At 36.0% G+C, this 16,383-nt stretch overlaps 1 protein-coding gene across 1 annotated transcript; it reads left to right on the top strand.

Annotated features, from left to right (window-relative positions):
- The first annotated feature begins 593 nt into the window (after positions 1-593).
- On the top strand, positions 594-1,280 carry LOC149148515 (putative disease resistance protein At4g27220). Its single transcript, XM_089442198.1, has one exon. It carries the CDS (start codon positions 594-596, stop codon positions 1,278-1,280), a length of 687 nt encoding a protein of 228 aa, XP_089298324.1.
- The last annotated feature ends 15,103 nt before the right edge of the window (positions 1,281-16,383 follow it).

The raw sequence follows: 16,383 nt of genomic DNA, 5'->3' as shown, positions 1-16,383 counted from the left end.
TGGAAGATCATCAATTTCAGGTAATAGGCATCATTGGCATGGGTGGCGTTGGCAAGACGGTGTTGTTGAGAATGGTATTTAACACCCACAAGAAAGGTAATGTGTTTGAAAACGTGATTTGGTTAACTGTTTCAGAAAAGTTTAACATTCAGGAGTTGCAGAGTGTTATTGCGAAAGAAATTAGTTTAAACTTGGGGATGGACAGTTCTAATGCTGAGAGAAATTCTACTGTTCTTGACATGCAAAAGAGGGAAATTTCTAATTATCTCAAGGAAAATAAATTTCTACTAATTCTGGACAATGTGTGGAATCAAATCCACCTAGAAGAAGAACTGGGAATCCCTTTGGGAAATTATAAAGGTAGTAGAGTGGTAATCTCTACCTACAGCAAAGAAGTGATTCGAAAAATGGTGGCAAATGATGACTACTCCATACAGATAAAACCCCTATCCATGGAAGAAGGATGGGGATTGTTTGGCAGAGTTGCCTTCAATTGAGGCCATGCTCCTACAAAAATTGTAGAGGATATTGCTAGAGAAATTGCAGAAGAGTGTAAAGGTGTACCTTTGGCGATAAATGTTGTTGCAGCAACAATGAAGGGTAATACTTCTGCTGATGAGTGGAGTTTTGCTCTAACTCAAATGAAAAATGTAGATCCTGATTTTTTAAAGTTGTACAGTGGCATTGATGAAGACCTCTATGGGCGACTCAAATGGAGTTACGATCGTAACTTACAGAACTGTTTTCTATATTGTGGTGCCTTTGCCGAAGACGCAGAGATTGAGGTGGAGCAATTGGTGGAGATGTGGATAGGGGAGGGATTGGTTAGTAGCATAGACAAAAGCCAATTAATGGTAGTAGGAGGCAGGTATGTAAATCTTTTAGTAGAACATTGCTTGTTTGAGCACGTTAGCAATGATACTGTTATTGGCCAAAAGAAGTGGATAAAAGTTCATGACATTCTTCGTGATATGGCGCTCCATATTGGTGAAAAGGAAGAGAAATGTTTATTTAGAACAAGTCAAAAGCTGGACCGGTTTCCTGTAGAACAAGTGATGGACGATTGTAAGAGAATAGCAATTCGCTATTATAATAATACTGCATTTATGCCCACAGATTTCAGATGTCCAACAACACTTGAAACTTTGATCTTAGCCCAAAATGAGGGTTTAAGAGAAGTTCCAAATGGCTTCTTACTCAATCTCCCCTCTCTAAGGGTTTTGGATCTTAGCGACACTAATATAACATCGTTGCCAGAGTCTATGTGGCAACTCAAATAGCTTTAGTTTCTAGGGTTGAATGGCACCAAAATCAGTACTCTGCCCGCTGAGGTATGCAATCTTTCTCGATTGCAATTTTTGCATCTTTGAGACTGTCGATGGCTAAAATCCTTGCCATGTACAAAAGGAGAGCTGAAAAATCTCAAGCATTTAGATCTAAATGAGTGTGAGAGATTAGCAGGGATTCCACGTGGGATATCTCAACTTATGTCATTGAAAAAGCTAGGCTTGTTGATGGGAAAGGTTGTGCTGGGAGTGGACAAAGGTGAGAGTGGTATGTGCAGTTTGAAGGATTTTACAAATTTTCCAAATTTGATGGAGCTTCATATATATGTCAAAGCGGGAAAGATAGTAGACTGAAAAGGTGGGGAATAAAAGTGGGTCCAATGGGAACTTGGTTACAAATGAATCATTTGGTATTGCAATTTGATAGGAATGAGCATGAGGTAATAGAGGATCTTCCCCCGGACATGTAAAACATGAAGAACTTGCAGACGTTTCGTCTCTTCTGTTATGGACAGATAAGTTTGCCCAATTGTATTTGTGACTTTGAACGACTAGAGCAGCTGTGCTTGTTCAGTTGTGACCATCTGGAAGAGCTTCCACCATTGTATAGATTGCCAAATTTAAGGGTATTGAGATTGTAGATGTTAAATAAAGTAAGGGAGTTGGGGATTAGGGGAAGCGTTGTGGATTTCCGATGTTGGAGCGCTTGCAGATGTGGAACATGCCGGTGTTAGAGAATATATCAAGCTCCTCATCATCATCAAATGTTGCGTGGACGGAGGGTACAATGCCCAAGCTTCAACTCTTGAATATACAGTATTGCAGGGCACTCAAGAGATTGCCGGTAGGAATCGAGAATCTTCCAAAATTAAAAGACATAGAAATTGAAGCTGGTGTATGGTAAAGATCCATTCAGGCAGATCATAACATAAAAATTTGCTTGGAAGAAAAGCTCAAATTATTTTAATAATAACATTTATAGTAAATGTTATTAATAGTTACAATTAAAGAAAATATGAGAATGTCATATGTAAATGAATAATTATAGAAAGAATTATTATTACAACTCATTTATTTTTGGCCTGGAATATATTCCATTTTCACAATTATCCTTAATGTTATTAAAGAAAAGGGTTGTTAAAAAAATCACTATTAAGTTTTTCATTTAAAATTTTTAATAAATATTTTAAATATTATATTTAATATTAATTTCTGTTTTTACACTTTATTTTATATTTTAATAAAATAGTTTAATTATTTTATACATAAATCATATTACTTTTTATTAATTTTTCTATTTTGATTAATATTTTATGATTTTTTTTAATATGTTATCAACTTTGTCAAAATGATTTTATTAATTTTTCTATCTTAATTAATATTTTATAACCTTTTTTTAATAGGTTATTAACTCCATAAAAATGATTTTATTTATTTATGAACATTTATTTAATCTAAAATGAGAGAGGAATTAATATGCCGAAATAAAATTTAATGTGTATTTAAACTTTTCACGTTGCATTCAAAATATAAAGAACTTATTTATATTTAGATGTGTTATTGACATAAGGAATTTATTTAATATAGAATGTTAGAATACTTAATATTTGGAAAGGAAATTGGATTCAAAATTTTATACGTAAAAATATAAAAAAACATGTTTATATTTAATAAATTCTTAAATAATAAGAGATAAAAAAAAAATTAATTAGATTTGTTATTTTCATCTATTATAATAATGATAGATTTTTTTTTTAATTTTAATAAAGTGAAGTATTGTTTTTTTATTAGTATAAGTAAATAAATATTTGAAAATGAAATTTTATTTATTTAAATGATTTTATAAATAATAATATATTAATCAATATTTATTTTAAAATTATATTTATTTTATATTATAATTTAAAATGTTGATGTTTTTATATCTTGCATTTTATTTAAATAATAGTCAAAGGAATTTAGCTCAAGTGGTATGGTTCATGACTTGTGTTCCACGTAGTGTATTGCATTTGGGGCAATTCTCTTTGACATCTACATGTATTGCTAGTGTTTTCTTCGTCGAAGATGAAAGCATTCAAGTGGAGAAATTGGTGGAGATGTGGATAGGGGAGGGATTGGTTAGTAGCATAGACAAAAGCCAATTAATGGTAGTAGGAGGTAGATATGTAAATCTTTTAGTAGAACGTTGCTTGTTTGAGCATGTTAGCAATGATACTGTCATTGGCCAAAAGAAGTGGATAAAAGTTCATGACATTCTTCATGATATGGCGCTCCATATTAGTGAAAAGGAAGAGAAATGCTTATTTAGAACAAGTCAAAAGCTGGACCAGTTTCCTGCAGAACAAGTGATGGACGATTGCAAGAGAATAACAATTCGCTATTATAATGATACTGCATTTCTGCCCACAGATTTCAGATGTCCAACACTTGGAACTTTGATCTTAGCCCAAAATAAGGGTTTAAGAGAAGTTCCAAATGGCTTCTTACTCAATCTCCCCTCTCTAAGGGTTTTGGATCTTAGCGACACCAATATAACTTTGTTGCCAGAGTCGATGTGGCAACTCAAACAACTTGAGTTTCTGGGGTTGAATGGCACCAATATCAGTACTCTGCTTGTTGAGCTATGTAATATTTCTTGATTGCAATTTGTGCATCTTCGACACTATCGAGAGCTAAAATCGTTGCCATGTACAATAAGAGAGTTGAAAAATCTCAAGCGGTTAGATCTAGATTATTGTGAGAGGTTAGCGGGGATTCCATGTGGGATCTATCAACTTATGTCATTGAAAAAGTTAGGCTTTTTATTGTTAATGGGAAGGGTTGTGCTGGGCATGGATGAAGCTGAGAGTGATATGTTCAGTTTGAAGGATTTTACAAAATTTTCAAATTTGATGGAGCTCAGTGTACATGTCAAAGTAGGAAATATAGTAGACGGAAAAAGGTGGGGAATAAAAGTGGGTCCAATGGGAACTTGGTTGCAGATGAAGCATTTGGTATTGCAATTTGATAGGAATGAGCTTGAGGTAATGGAGGATCTTCCCCCGGACATGCAAAACATGAAGAACTTGCAGACATTTGGTCTCTTTAGATATCAAGGGATAAGTTTGCCCAATTGTATTTGTGACTTTGAACGACTGGAGCACTTGTGGTTGATCAATTGTGACCAACTGGAAGAGCTTCCACCATTGGAGAGATTGCCAAATTTTAGGGTATTGAAATTACAAATGTTAAATAAAGTGAGGGAGTTAGGGATTAGGGCTTAAGCTTTAACGCAAGGAACTTAGCAAGAAGGTAGGTAGGACCTCCAATGGAGTTGACAATGGGCCTTAAGGGAGCTCCATCCTTGTGAATCTTGGGGAGACCATAGATTCTAGGAGTGATAGGGTTGCTTTCAATGAGTTTATGGTGCAGGGAACTGATTAAGCTAAAGGATTTAATGGCAAGTGCCACATTCCTAGCAACCTTCTTTAAAGGATTCGTGGGAAGATTTTTGTAGCTACCACTACTATGAAGATGATCCAACATCTTGTTGTGGTAATCAGGTTTCTTTAACTTGTCCATTGGAGGTCCTACCTACCTTCTTGCTAAGTTCCTTGCGTTAAAGCTTAAGCCCTTGGTTGGTCGTACGAAGTCCTTCGTTAAAGACTCTACTTCCTTTATTGAGGAGCTCAAGGACATCAAGCTTGACCCTGGGGACATTCTTGTTAGTTTTGATGTTGTTTCCCTGTTCAATTGCATCCCTATTAATGAGGCCATGGAGGTAATCAACTACCTAACAGATCCTGACACTGCTAAGTTAGATGAGATATGTCTCACCTCTCCCTTTTTCTGTTTTGAGGGAGAGTTCTTCGAGCAAACCTGCGGGGTTGCCATGGGCTCACCCATTTCCCCTGTCGTTCCTAATCTTTTCATGGAAGATTTTGAGTCTAAGGCTCTAAACTCTTCCCGGCTCTTGCCAACGCTTTGGAAAAGATATGTGGATGACACCAATGTTATCTGGTCTCACGGCCAAGAAGAATTAGGTCTCTTCTTTGATCATCTCAACAATCAATCCTCAGCCATTAAGTTCACTATGGAGCAGGAAGTTGATGGTTGCCTTCCGTTCCTCGATATTCTTATTTCTAAGAATAGTGATGGTTCCCTCACCCACCAAGTTTTTCGGAAGAAAACGCATACTGAGTAGTATCTTCATGCTATTTCCCACCATTTCCTGGCTCAAAAGATGGGTGTTCTCAATACCCATGCTACACGGGCCCTAAGGATCTCAGATAAGAAGAGTTTTGAGAAGGAAAAATCCCATCTCCTTGATGTCTTTGTTGAGAATGGTTATAGTAGATACATGGGTCAGAAGGCTTTCCTTAAAGCTTCCAAGAATTCTCTGGCTCAAAGGAAACGGAAGGAACGAGTACTAGGTGTCCATCTTCCGTATGTTCAGGGGACTTCTGATAAGATTGAAAGGATTCTCAGGATGCATAGTGTCCCTGTGACCTTTAGGCCCCTGAACACCATTCACATGTCCCTCAGATCAGTGAAGGATCCTATCGACCCTAAAGATATGAAAGGTGTGTAAATGATCCCCTGTTCCTGTGGGACCCCCTATATTGGGGACATTGGTCGCTCCATTAATCAAAGGATTAGTGAGCATGCAACAGACCTTAAGCATAGGCGAACTAAGTCTTCCGCTTTAGCTGAGCATGCTGAGAAAACCAAGCATCATGTTTGCATTGAGGAGGATAGTGTTATTGCTAAGGTTTCACACTTCCATCATCGGAAATTTAGGGAAGCACTTGAGATTGAAAAGAGGTTGAGCAATCTCAATAGAGAAGATGGCTGGAAAATCAGTGGGTCCCAGCACTCTCTTCCTAGTCATTTTTTCCGCTCCCTTCAGCCCCCACCCTCCCCCCCCCCTTTTTTAGTATATTCCATCTACTTTCTTAATTAATTTTTATTATTATTATAACCATCTACTTTCTTAACTAATTTATCTATTTTTATTTAGATCAACTTAATATATTTATTTATTTTTTTAAGGATTTTTAAGTTAACTTAATGTTAGTTTCTCGATTTTATTTACTCTTATCTATTATTATTATTATTATTATTATTATTAATATTATTATTATTATTATTATTATTATTATTATTTTATTTTATTATTTTTATTTAATTTTATTATTTTTTTTGACTTATTTTATTTTTCTCGTTTTTATTTTTGTTTATTATTATTATTTATTTTTAAGTTGACTTATATTATTTTTCTCATTATTATTTATTTATTTATTCATTTTTTTTTAACCATCTCTTTCTTATTTTTTTATTTACTTTTTTACATTTAATTGATTTATTTAATTATGTATTTTTCTAGCTAACTTGTATATACATATAATTTATTCATATAAGAAAAGGTCCTTTTTATAACTAATTTCCATTTAAATACTAATTTAACTTATAATTTTTAATTATTTATTAATACTTTTTAACTAACTATTATCATAAATTTAAATCATTTTTATATATATTTTAAGGGATTGGTCCCCTAAGATAACTTATTTCTCTTAAAATTATTAAAAAAGTTTTGATCTCGGTCCAATAGTCAAAAGTAGCTGTTGGTCAAGCTAGCCGTTGGAGGCTCTGCTCAGTCTATTTAACTTGCTAAGCTGGATCTGTTTCTTCAACTTGTCCTGACAATGAACCACACTGATTGGTTCGAAACGCGTCGACAAATGGTATCTCATGTGATCTTCGCCGAAAAATCTTTTGTAAATTTTCAATTAGTTAAAGAGTATCCAGAAATATTTTGTTTAAATAGAGTAAATGAAAAATGAAATTAATTTAATATAAATGTTTTTTATTTTTATTTTAATCATTATTATTATAATTTTTTAAATATAATAAATGTACTTTTAAAGCAGTGTGTTTTAAATATAAACATAAAATTTAGAAAGTTAAAAATCAATTTAATTTTAATAAAAAATATTCTTCTTTATATATATATATATATATATAATAAGAAAAATAATGTTATGTTCTATTTTTATAAAAAAAATAAAAATAAATTTTATATATATATATATATATATAAGGTTTTGTATTAATTATTTTGAATTATTATTTTAATTTTAATTAAAAAATAATATATATATATATATATATATATATATATATATATATATATATATATATATATATATATATATATATATATATATTATTTTTTAAATATTATAAGGTTTTGTATTAATTATTTTAATTTTTAATTTAGAGAGTTTTTAATTTTTTATCATTTATTTTTTATTTTTTTATTATTATTATGGTTATAAACTAAATGTTTCTTTAATGTCTTTTTACCAATATTCAATTTAAAGTATTTTTGTAAAGTAAAAACAAATTTTTAAATTGAAAATTTAATTCAATGAGTAAAGTCTATTTAGCTTAATTGCATTTTTGGAACTTTTAAATTGAATATTTTAATTGAATGAAAATTTAATTTAATTGCAATTAATCTAAACCATGATTTTGTGATCTGAATTGGATCCTCAAACACTCACAGTTTCATGAACTCTGTAAAACTCATACCGAAGTTTCAAAGTGCCATGGATGTCGAGCTTTTCAGAAATAACCTCTGAACAATGGCAATTTGTGGTAAGCACGAAGCAACAAGGACCCTCGGTCAAAGTGCGCAGACCATTGGCCCATGGTAACCACGCGCTTGCGCAAATTGGCAAACGGAAGGTCAAATCCAAAAATAGAGGCAGTTTCTGATACGTGCAGGGCGTCCCCCTCAGTGAAGGAAAGCCCCGAGCGCTCGGTCACGAGGAAAGTATAAAACCATACGGAAATCACCAATTTCATTAGAAGGCGAGCCCCACGCTAAAATTGGCAGGATATCGGAAGGACCGCAAGTGGTAAGTGGGTTCGGCCGAGTCCTGCTTGATGCCACAGAATGGGTGACACGCATCTGGCGGATGAGAGAGAAAACTGCTCACATCGCGCGGGTAAAGGGCATGCTACTTATCCACCCTATATGGACGAAGACCGTAGGATCTGGAGGCCCCAGATCAATGGCGGAGAAGAAATCCAATGGATGATCGGATTTGACAGGGAAATAGGCTGAGGCAGATAAGGTGTGAGATCCGGCATGACTGATAAGTTGGCAGAGGAAACAATTTCACGGGCAATCTTGGAGCAATGGAAATAACGACAGTTCAAAGAGAACTGACACTCAGTTCGTGACGAAACAGGTGGCCACCTCTCTGTGAAGCGTTACAGTGATGATGACACAGAGTATGGGAATTCTAGTGGATAGAGGTAGGAGATCCAGAGAGCCAGGAAGCAGAAATGAACAATCAGGGAGCAGATTGGCTTTAAGCCACGAACAAATAGAGGAAGCAGGGGGAAGCAGGAAATGAGAGCAAAGAGAGAGAGAGCAAAGCAAAATTCCAGAGAACAGAGAAGCTGAGTTGACCTACGGAGCAAAGTCAACATCGAGCAGACAAAGACATAGAGAGTCCAAGAGTCAATGAACTCCAGGGAAGGCTTGAGAGGTTAAAGAAACTCTTCTGTGTATACCTGTCAGGTATTGAGTACCAAATTGCACTCATACAACTAAGACCAGTTGAGGTCGAGTTTCAGTAAGGTCAGTTTGTGTACTTTAGAGACTTGGGCGATCCAAGTACAGCCCTAGTGATCATCATCTGTTGAGTGAGACTCAATGTGAGCTCACTGTTGTAAAACTCTGCTTTTTCAGACACAATAGAAAGGCCACCATTGAAGGCTGGACCAGGAGATGTAACCCAGGAGGATTGGGTGAACTCCTTATTAAGCTTGTTGTGTTTTATGTGTTTTCTTACTGTGTTTTCTTATTGTTTTAGTGTCCGTGTATTTCACAATATTTTCGATCCATTGCATAAAATAACATAGGCACACCCCATCACATAAGTCTGTAATACCTTCATTAGTTAACTGAGATCATTCACAAGTGATTTCAGATCAAGTGGTATCAGAGCTCCTAGGTTGTTTAAGGTTGGACAAGCTTGTGTTGGATTTTGTTGTTGAATGCTAACTAGATCAAAGCTTAAATTAGGAGAAGGGGAGTTGGTCGAAACTAACCTAGAAATGGGAAGAGTGTGTCCTAAGAAGAAAATGTCGGAAGAAAGTCCCTTGGGACCAGACCCCCAATTTATAGATAGTTTCTTGGCCATGAGGTCCATGGTAGAGGAAATTTATAGGGAGTTTAAGAAAGGTAAAGATGTATATTCATCACACTCCAAAGAAAAAGGAGAAGAAGAATCTCTCTTCCATGACCACTCAATCCTGTCAATGCATGTAAAGGAGCTGCAATTAAGGAAACGTTAGCAATAAACTTTCTCCAATATTGTGCTGCCCCTAGGAAGCTTCTAACTTCAATAGAAGATTTGGGTTTAGGCCAGTTTACAATGATTGCAACCTTAGAGGGATCTATCTTCAATTCACCACCCCCTACTATATGACCCAAATAATTTAGAGATGTTATTCCAAATTCACATTTTGATAATTTAACATAGAGATTTTCCCTTTTCAAAACATCTAGAGTCTGCTTTACATGTTGCAAATGTTCTTCCCATGTTTTACTAAATACAGGAATATAATCCAAATATAAAATTACAAAATCGTCAATAAAAGGCCTGAGTACATCATTCATTACTCTCATGAAAGTGGCAAGAGCATTAGTTAAGCCAAAAAGCATAACTAGCCATTCATACAACCCTTGCTTTGTTTTGAAAGCAGTCTTCCATGCATCTTGCTATGATACTCTAACCTGATGATAACCACTACGTAGGTCCAACTTGGAAAAGTAAACAACTTCTTTCAACTGATCCAATGGATCATCTATGCGAGGAAGGGGATAATGATTCTTGATCGTTATTTTATTCAGTGCTCGGTAATCAATGCAAATTCTCCATGAGCCATCCTTCTTTCTCACCAACACGATTGGAGATCCACATGGTGATTTGCTAGGTCTTATGATCCCTTTCTTGAGCAACTCCTGTACCTACTTCTTGATTTTTGCATTCTCTAAAGCGGATAACCTGTACATTCCGATGTTAGGCAATGGAGCATCTTGCTGCAAATTAATATCATGTACAATTTCCCTTTTTGGTGGCAGACCTCTAGGTTCTTGAAATAATATATCATATTCTGAAACAACTTTTTCTAAATCAGCTTGCTATTTAGCATCACAACCCTCAAATATATTGGTTCATTCAGGTTTCTTTTCCTTTACAACCATCAGTGAAAATTGCTTGCATGAATTTACAATCCTTTTCATCTGCCTTGAGTTTATGAGAGTGTAATTATTTTTTATCTGATGAGCTCTTACAATATATTATATTCCCTCTTTTGTGAGTTGATACTTATTTTTGGCTCTATAGAAAATAGCTTTTCTATCATACAAGTAAGGACTTCCTAAAACAATTCCACATATATCCAAGGGAATGACATCTAACTCAACCTCATCTACAAACACTGAACCAATGGCAAACCAAAGTTTACATTGTCTAGTCACTTGTAGCTTTGCTTTATCACATAACCAACCTAATGGACATGGCTTCTTGTGAGGTGTGGTTAGCAATCCTAGTTTCTTTACAAATGCTTGATAAATTAAATTTACTTGTGAGCCACTATCAAACAAAGTATCAATCTTTTGATGCTTAGAAACAACTCTAGTATGAAAAATCTCATGTCTTCTTCTCTCATTTTCTTCACTATCAATATTTTGGGTAGAATTACTAGAAGATGCTTCAGAATTTTTACCTTGTATACTTGTGGCTGCAATTGTTGTTTCATCACTTGAGTCTGACCCCAAATATTTTTGTATAGCAGTAGCAACTTTCTTCTTCTTGCCATTGAACTTTCTGGGTCTCAGATCCGGATGCAAAATCCAGCAGTGTTCATCATCATTCCCATCCTTCTTGTAGTGAGTGCAAGAAAGTTTGGTATTTTGTACAACATTAGCCTTCCTCTCTTTCCATTTATTCTTCCTCTTTTCCTTGTTCTTACTTTCAGTGGGTTTGGATGATCCCTCAATCTCTGGGACCACACTCTTGCCTCTAGCCTCTAGATGGGTGGCTTGGACAGATACCTCATCTATGCTAGTAGGGTTAAACATGAGAATGGTATGTATCAAATAACTATGTAGACCACCTATATACTTCAACAAAGTTTCAAGTTAGTCTAATGAAATGCCTAGAATCAAAGCTCTTTTTCGAAATTCCTGGGTGTAGCTTTGTACACTTTGCCCTTTTAATTGGCGAAGAGTTTGTCAAATCATCACAACTTGCTGCATATAATCTAGTGGATAGAATTGCAGAAACAAATTCACTTCAGACAGAAAGAATTTTACCATGATTCTTCATGTCAGCTTGTGTTCGGCCTTCCCACCATACTAAAGAAATTCCTCGAAGACATAGGCTGGCCAGCTGAATCTTGATTTTGTCTCAGTCAATGCTCTATACCCTGCAATACACATCAATCTATCTAATCCAGTTATCCAGCTTCTCTGCATTCAAATCTCCATCATATATTGGCAAATCAAATTTAACATCTAGTTTAATCAAAGATGCTTTCTTCTTTTTATTTTCAGGACTATCAGGAGGTGTGGGAAGCTTTTCTTCTTTCCCTTTGCCTTTAGAATGGTCATTTAGGGGAGATTCTTCTGCTTCTTTGTCATGGGAAGTTGAAGAATCTTCTCTCTGACCCTTCTTAAATTCTCTATACATTTCCTCTACCATGGCTCTCATAGTCAAGAAACTATCCATGAACTGAGGGTATGATTCCAAAGGAGTCTCTTCTGACATTTTCCTCCTAGTATAGACTCTACCAATTTCTAGGTCAAATTCAACCAATTTTCCTCTTCCTAATTTAATCTTTGATCTAGTTATCATTCACCAACAATCCAGCACAAGCTTGTCTAACCTTAGCACCTAAAGCTATGATACCACCTCATCTGTTATTGATCTAAGACAATTAATGAGGTATTACAGAGTCATGTGCATGGATGTGCCTATGTTGTTTTTTGCAATGGATCAATAAGATTGCGAAATACACAGGCAATGAAGCAGTAAAGAAAACATAAAAGGCAACACATATAAACACAACAATTTTAATAAGGAGTTCACCCAATACTCATGGGCTACGTCTCCTGGTCCAGCCTTCAGTAGTGGCCTCTCTATTATGTCTTCAAAGCAGACTTTTTACAACAGTGAGCTCAATTTGAGTCTCACACAACATGTACAAACCAGTAAGAATTTACTTGGATCCCCCAAGTCTCTCAAGAGTACACATACTCTCCTCACTAACTCTTTGTCTCTGTTGGTTACAATAGAGTGAGCCCAATCTGAGACTCAATACATGACAGGCGTGTAGAGGAGTTAGCTTGAACCTCTGAAGCCTTCTCCCTATCTATCTGTCTTAACTCTGGCTCGATGCTGCTTTTGCTTCTGCAAGTCAGGTTGGCTTCTTCTCTCTACTTTAGGCTTACTTCTCTCTTTCTGCTCTTGTCTCTGCTCTCTGTCAATTTGTGGCTTTAAAGCCATCTGCTTCCTGACTGTTCATTTCCGCTTCTCGAGTTCCTAATTCCCTGCCTCTGTCCGTCTGAATCCCTTCTTTCGGCGTTTACAGTCACTACATAACGCTTCACAGGGAGGTGGCCACCTATTTTGTAATGGATGAGTGTCAGTTCTCTTGGACATGTTTGAATGGTTGTTATTTCCATTTTCTCCAAGAATGCCCGTAAAACACAAATCTTCTGCTAACACATCGTCCGTATCGGACTTCAAATCCCATGCGATCTTTCTCTATAACCTTGTCAAATCTAGTCATCCATCGGGACATGTCTCCGCCATTGATCTGGGCCCCCAAATCCTACGGTTGTTGCTTATATCGGGCGGTTGAGTAGCTTGATGGTTACCCGTCTGATGTGAGCGATTTTCTCTCTCTTCCGCTGGACGCATGGCAATCGCCATGCGGCATCGGGCGGGACATGGTTGAAACCGGTTACCACCTCGAAGCCCTTCTGATATCTTGTTGGTTTTGTGGAATCCCACTCTGACGGAACCAAAACAATGTTTTATGTGTTTCATAATTATTTCGGGTTCGGGTTCTCAGGGCTTCTCTTCACTGAGAGGTTTGCCCTGCGATATGTGATTAGCGACTTGTCGCTAATCGTATATTGGAAACTGCCTCCATTTCTTAGATTTGTTCCTACATTTTCCAGTTGGTGTTAGTGCACGTTACCATGGTACACCGCTCTATGCGCTAGATCGATGGCCCTCGTTGATCCGCACTAATCGTCATTCACAACTGTCATGAGGATTCCTCCGATAGCTTGATCTTTATAAGACTTTGAATTTTTGGCATGATTTAAAGAGTTCATGAAAACGTTAGAGAGTGTTTTATGATCCTTTTGGATCAAGAGGGCTTGCTCTTGAAATATGAGAAGTTTTCCGAGTGAGAAGCCGACCAACTAACTGGTGCCCTGGCTGGGAAAATGACACAATTTTTTGAGGGAGAGAGTGACGGGCACTTGGTGTCTATCCAGCCTGTCTGCGGAATTTTCTCGGTAAGCAGAGTGGGCATGGTCCGCAGCCTCTGCGCAATTTTTGAGGGGAGTCAGTCCCGGGGTGACTACCCAGTCAAACTCTCTAGTTGAGTAGCAAGAGGGTTGATTGATCGACTTGCGAGCAGCACAACCTGAAGTGGCTTTCTTGGTGCTTATGTGCTTTTTTAGGTGACAGTTGGTTGAGTCGATGGTGGGGTCAAGGTTCGATTATTAGAGGGTGATCTGGTCATCAGAGCTTCAATAATACGACTAAGTGTGTGAGTGAGTGAAAATGCACATAAGCAATCTTGTAAACAAAAACTCACATGACTTGACAACGAGACGACTCAAACCATCGAGACACACATGCTCAACATGACTGAGTGACGGTGTGAGTCAACAAGTGTGTCATTTGTGATTGATCGCTAGATAACCGTGATGACACTTGTCTGACAGTGTGCACGACTCTGTGTGTGAGAAAAACAGATGTTTACATAGCAAACACAACATTTGCACACGAAGCATAGACCTTGTGTATGACCAAAACATGGTCGCAAGCGAGACATTGTTACCAACATGCAAAAGCTACCCATTGAATAGTTAAGTAAGGCGGGTGCAAAGACTTACACGAGCCCACAAGGTGAGCTTGAGTGCATGCAATCATCAAGTAAAAACTCAAGCGAGGCTCTTAAATTGAATGCAAGCCAAAATTTTGGAGGGCATTACAGCTGATACAATAGATTCCATAGAAAAATTGCATAAAAAAGGCAGTACATAAATTTAAAATCCTTGTCAATAATCCATCAAGTCTATAAAATTAGTTTTATTGAGTCTAATAATAAACAATTGATGGAAACTAGCCATACAAGGAAGTGAAACCATTGACTAAATGCAAATGGGATAATAAATCATTGAAGAAGGCTTAACACCAATGGGTTGTTATGAACTTCTCACACCAAGAAACTAGTAGTTAGAGATGCGTAATGGGTAAATGATGGTAACTCAGATGACAAGGAAGTAAAAATTGTCAACAAAATCAAGATGGGATGGAAAATCATTCAAACATACCTAATGCCAATGGGTTATGAACTTCTTACACCATGAAATTCATAGTTACGAGAGCCCGTAAGTAGATTCTTAGTAAAATCCACACACAGGGCAGAAGAAAAATGAAAACGTCCTTGACAGAGATAAATTTTGCATTTCTTAGGTAGAACTGTGAGAAAAAATGCAGAGATGGGTTTTGGAATTTTTGTACCAAGAATCCATACATCCATTTTGCATTTCTTAGTTAGAACTGTGAGAAAAAATGCGGAGATGAGTTTCAGAATTTTTGTGCCAAGAATCCATATATCCAACTGTAAGCTGCTGGTTGACTTCATAGGGCCAAGTATAGGAAAAATTATTTAAATAATAAAATTTATAATTTAATTGGTAATTAGATGATAGTTTATTAACATTATGTTAAAATTAGTATAGATTTATCTTAAGTCTAAAGATATAAGATGACCAGAAAGAAAATAATTTAACTTATTTTAGAATACAAAATATAATTTGTAATTTTTCATTGTTTAAATTATATATATATATATATATATATATATATATATATATATGAAGTTGATATCTTACATAAATGAGTTAACATACATTTCATTTAAATTTCTTGTTTAAATATTTTTGAAAGTTTAAACATCTTACTCACAGATTTTTTAAATTCTAATTATTTTACTTGAAATTATATTAATTGATACAGAAAACTAACTAAACATGCATATGGCAATCTATGGTTTTTCTTTGGGTATGGCTGTAAGTGAATGTTGGCCTTCCAAACTTGTTTGTGCGATTGTCAATGGACTTCTCCGGTGGCACAAGTCTATCTTGGCTCTGGAGGTGCGCTTGCTCGAATTCTTTTCACACAGTAAGTTCTTGGTCTCATTCTGTCATTCTTCTGTGGTTTGGTTTCGAATCTGGTCTCTCGCCCGATGATTGACACTTGTTGTTGTTGTTATTGTCCTTTGTCTTTTCTACGGTGTGTAAATCGCTTAACTTTTGGTGCCCATGAAATCAGGTGACAACATGATGGTCTTCCGCAGCTACAAACCAGGTAAATAGTTGATTGTGGGGTGTGTGGAATGATGCAATTAAATTTGTGCATGGTCCATTAATTGTGTCGAGGTTTGTGTACTGTCTCATATGCAGAGCAGCTGATGATGCTACAAGGTTATTGCACTACATTGGAGTGAAGCAATCATTCATTGTCTGCTTGTAATAAGTATGTATTTTGTGATTTTGTATTTTGTATGTTGTAGTGTTGCCATTTAGTTTATGATTGCTCACCAGTTCATGATTGTGGGATTACTGCAGTATTTCCTTATTCTGCTTGCAATTTCCCATTTTAATAGGGGTTAAAGCCTATTGGTGGTTTATTTCACATTGTATTGTATTTGTTAACATTGTATCCCTGTAGTGGGGTTACTGCCATTTTGCCAAATGCTACTTGTATACAATCCACCATGG

This window comes from Pinus tabuliformis, chromosome 9, assembly GCF_031772625.1.
Source record: "Pinus tabuliformis cultivar Carrire ecotype Pingquan chromosome 9, CPIR1, whole genome shotgun sequence".
NCBI lineage: Eukaryota > Viridiplantae > Streptophyta > Pinopsida > Pinales > Pinaceae > Pinus > Pinus tabuliformis.
Note: the sequence above shows the minus strand (reverse complement) of the source record. Positions and strands in the feature narration are given on the sequence as shown.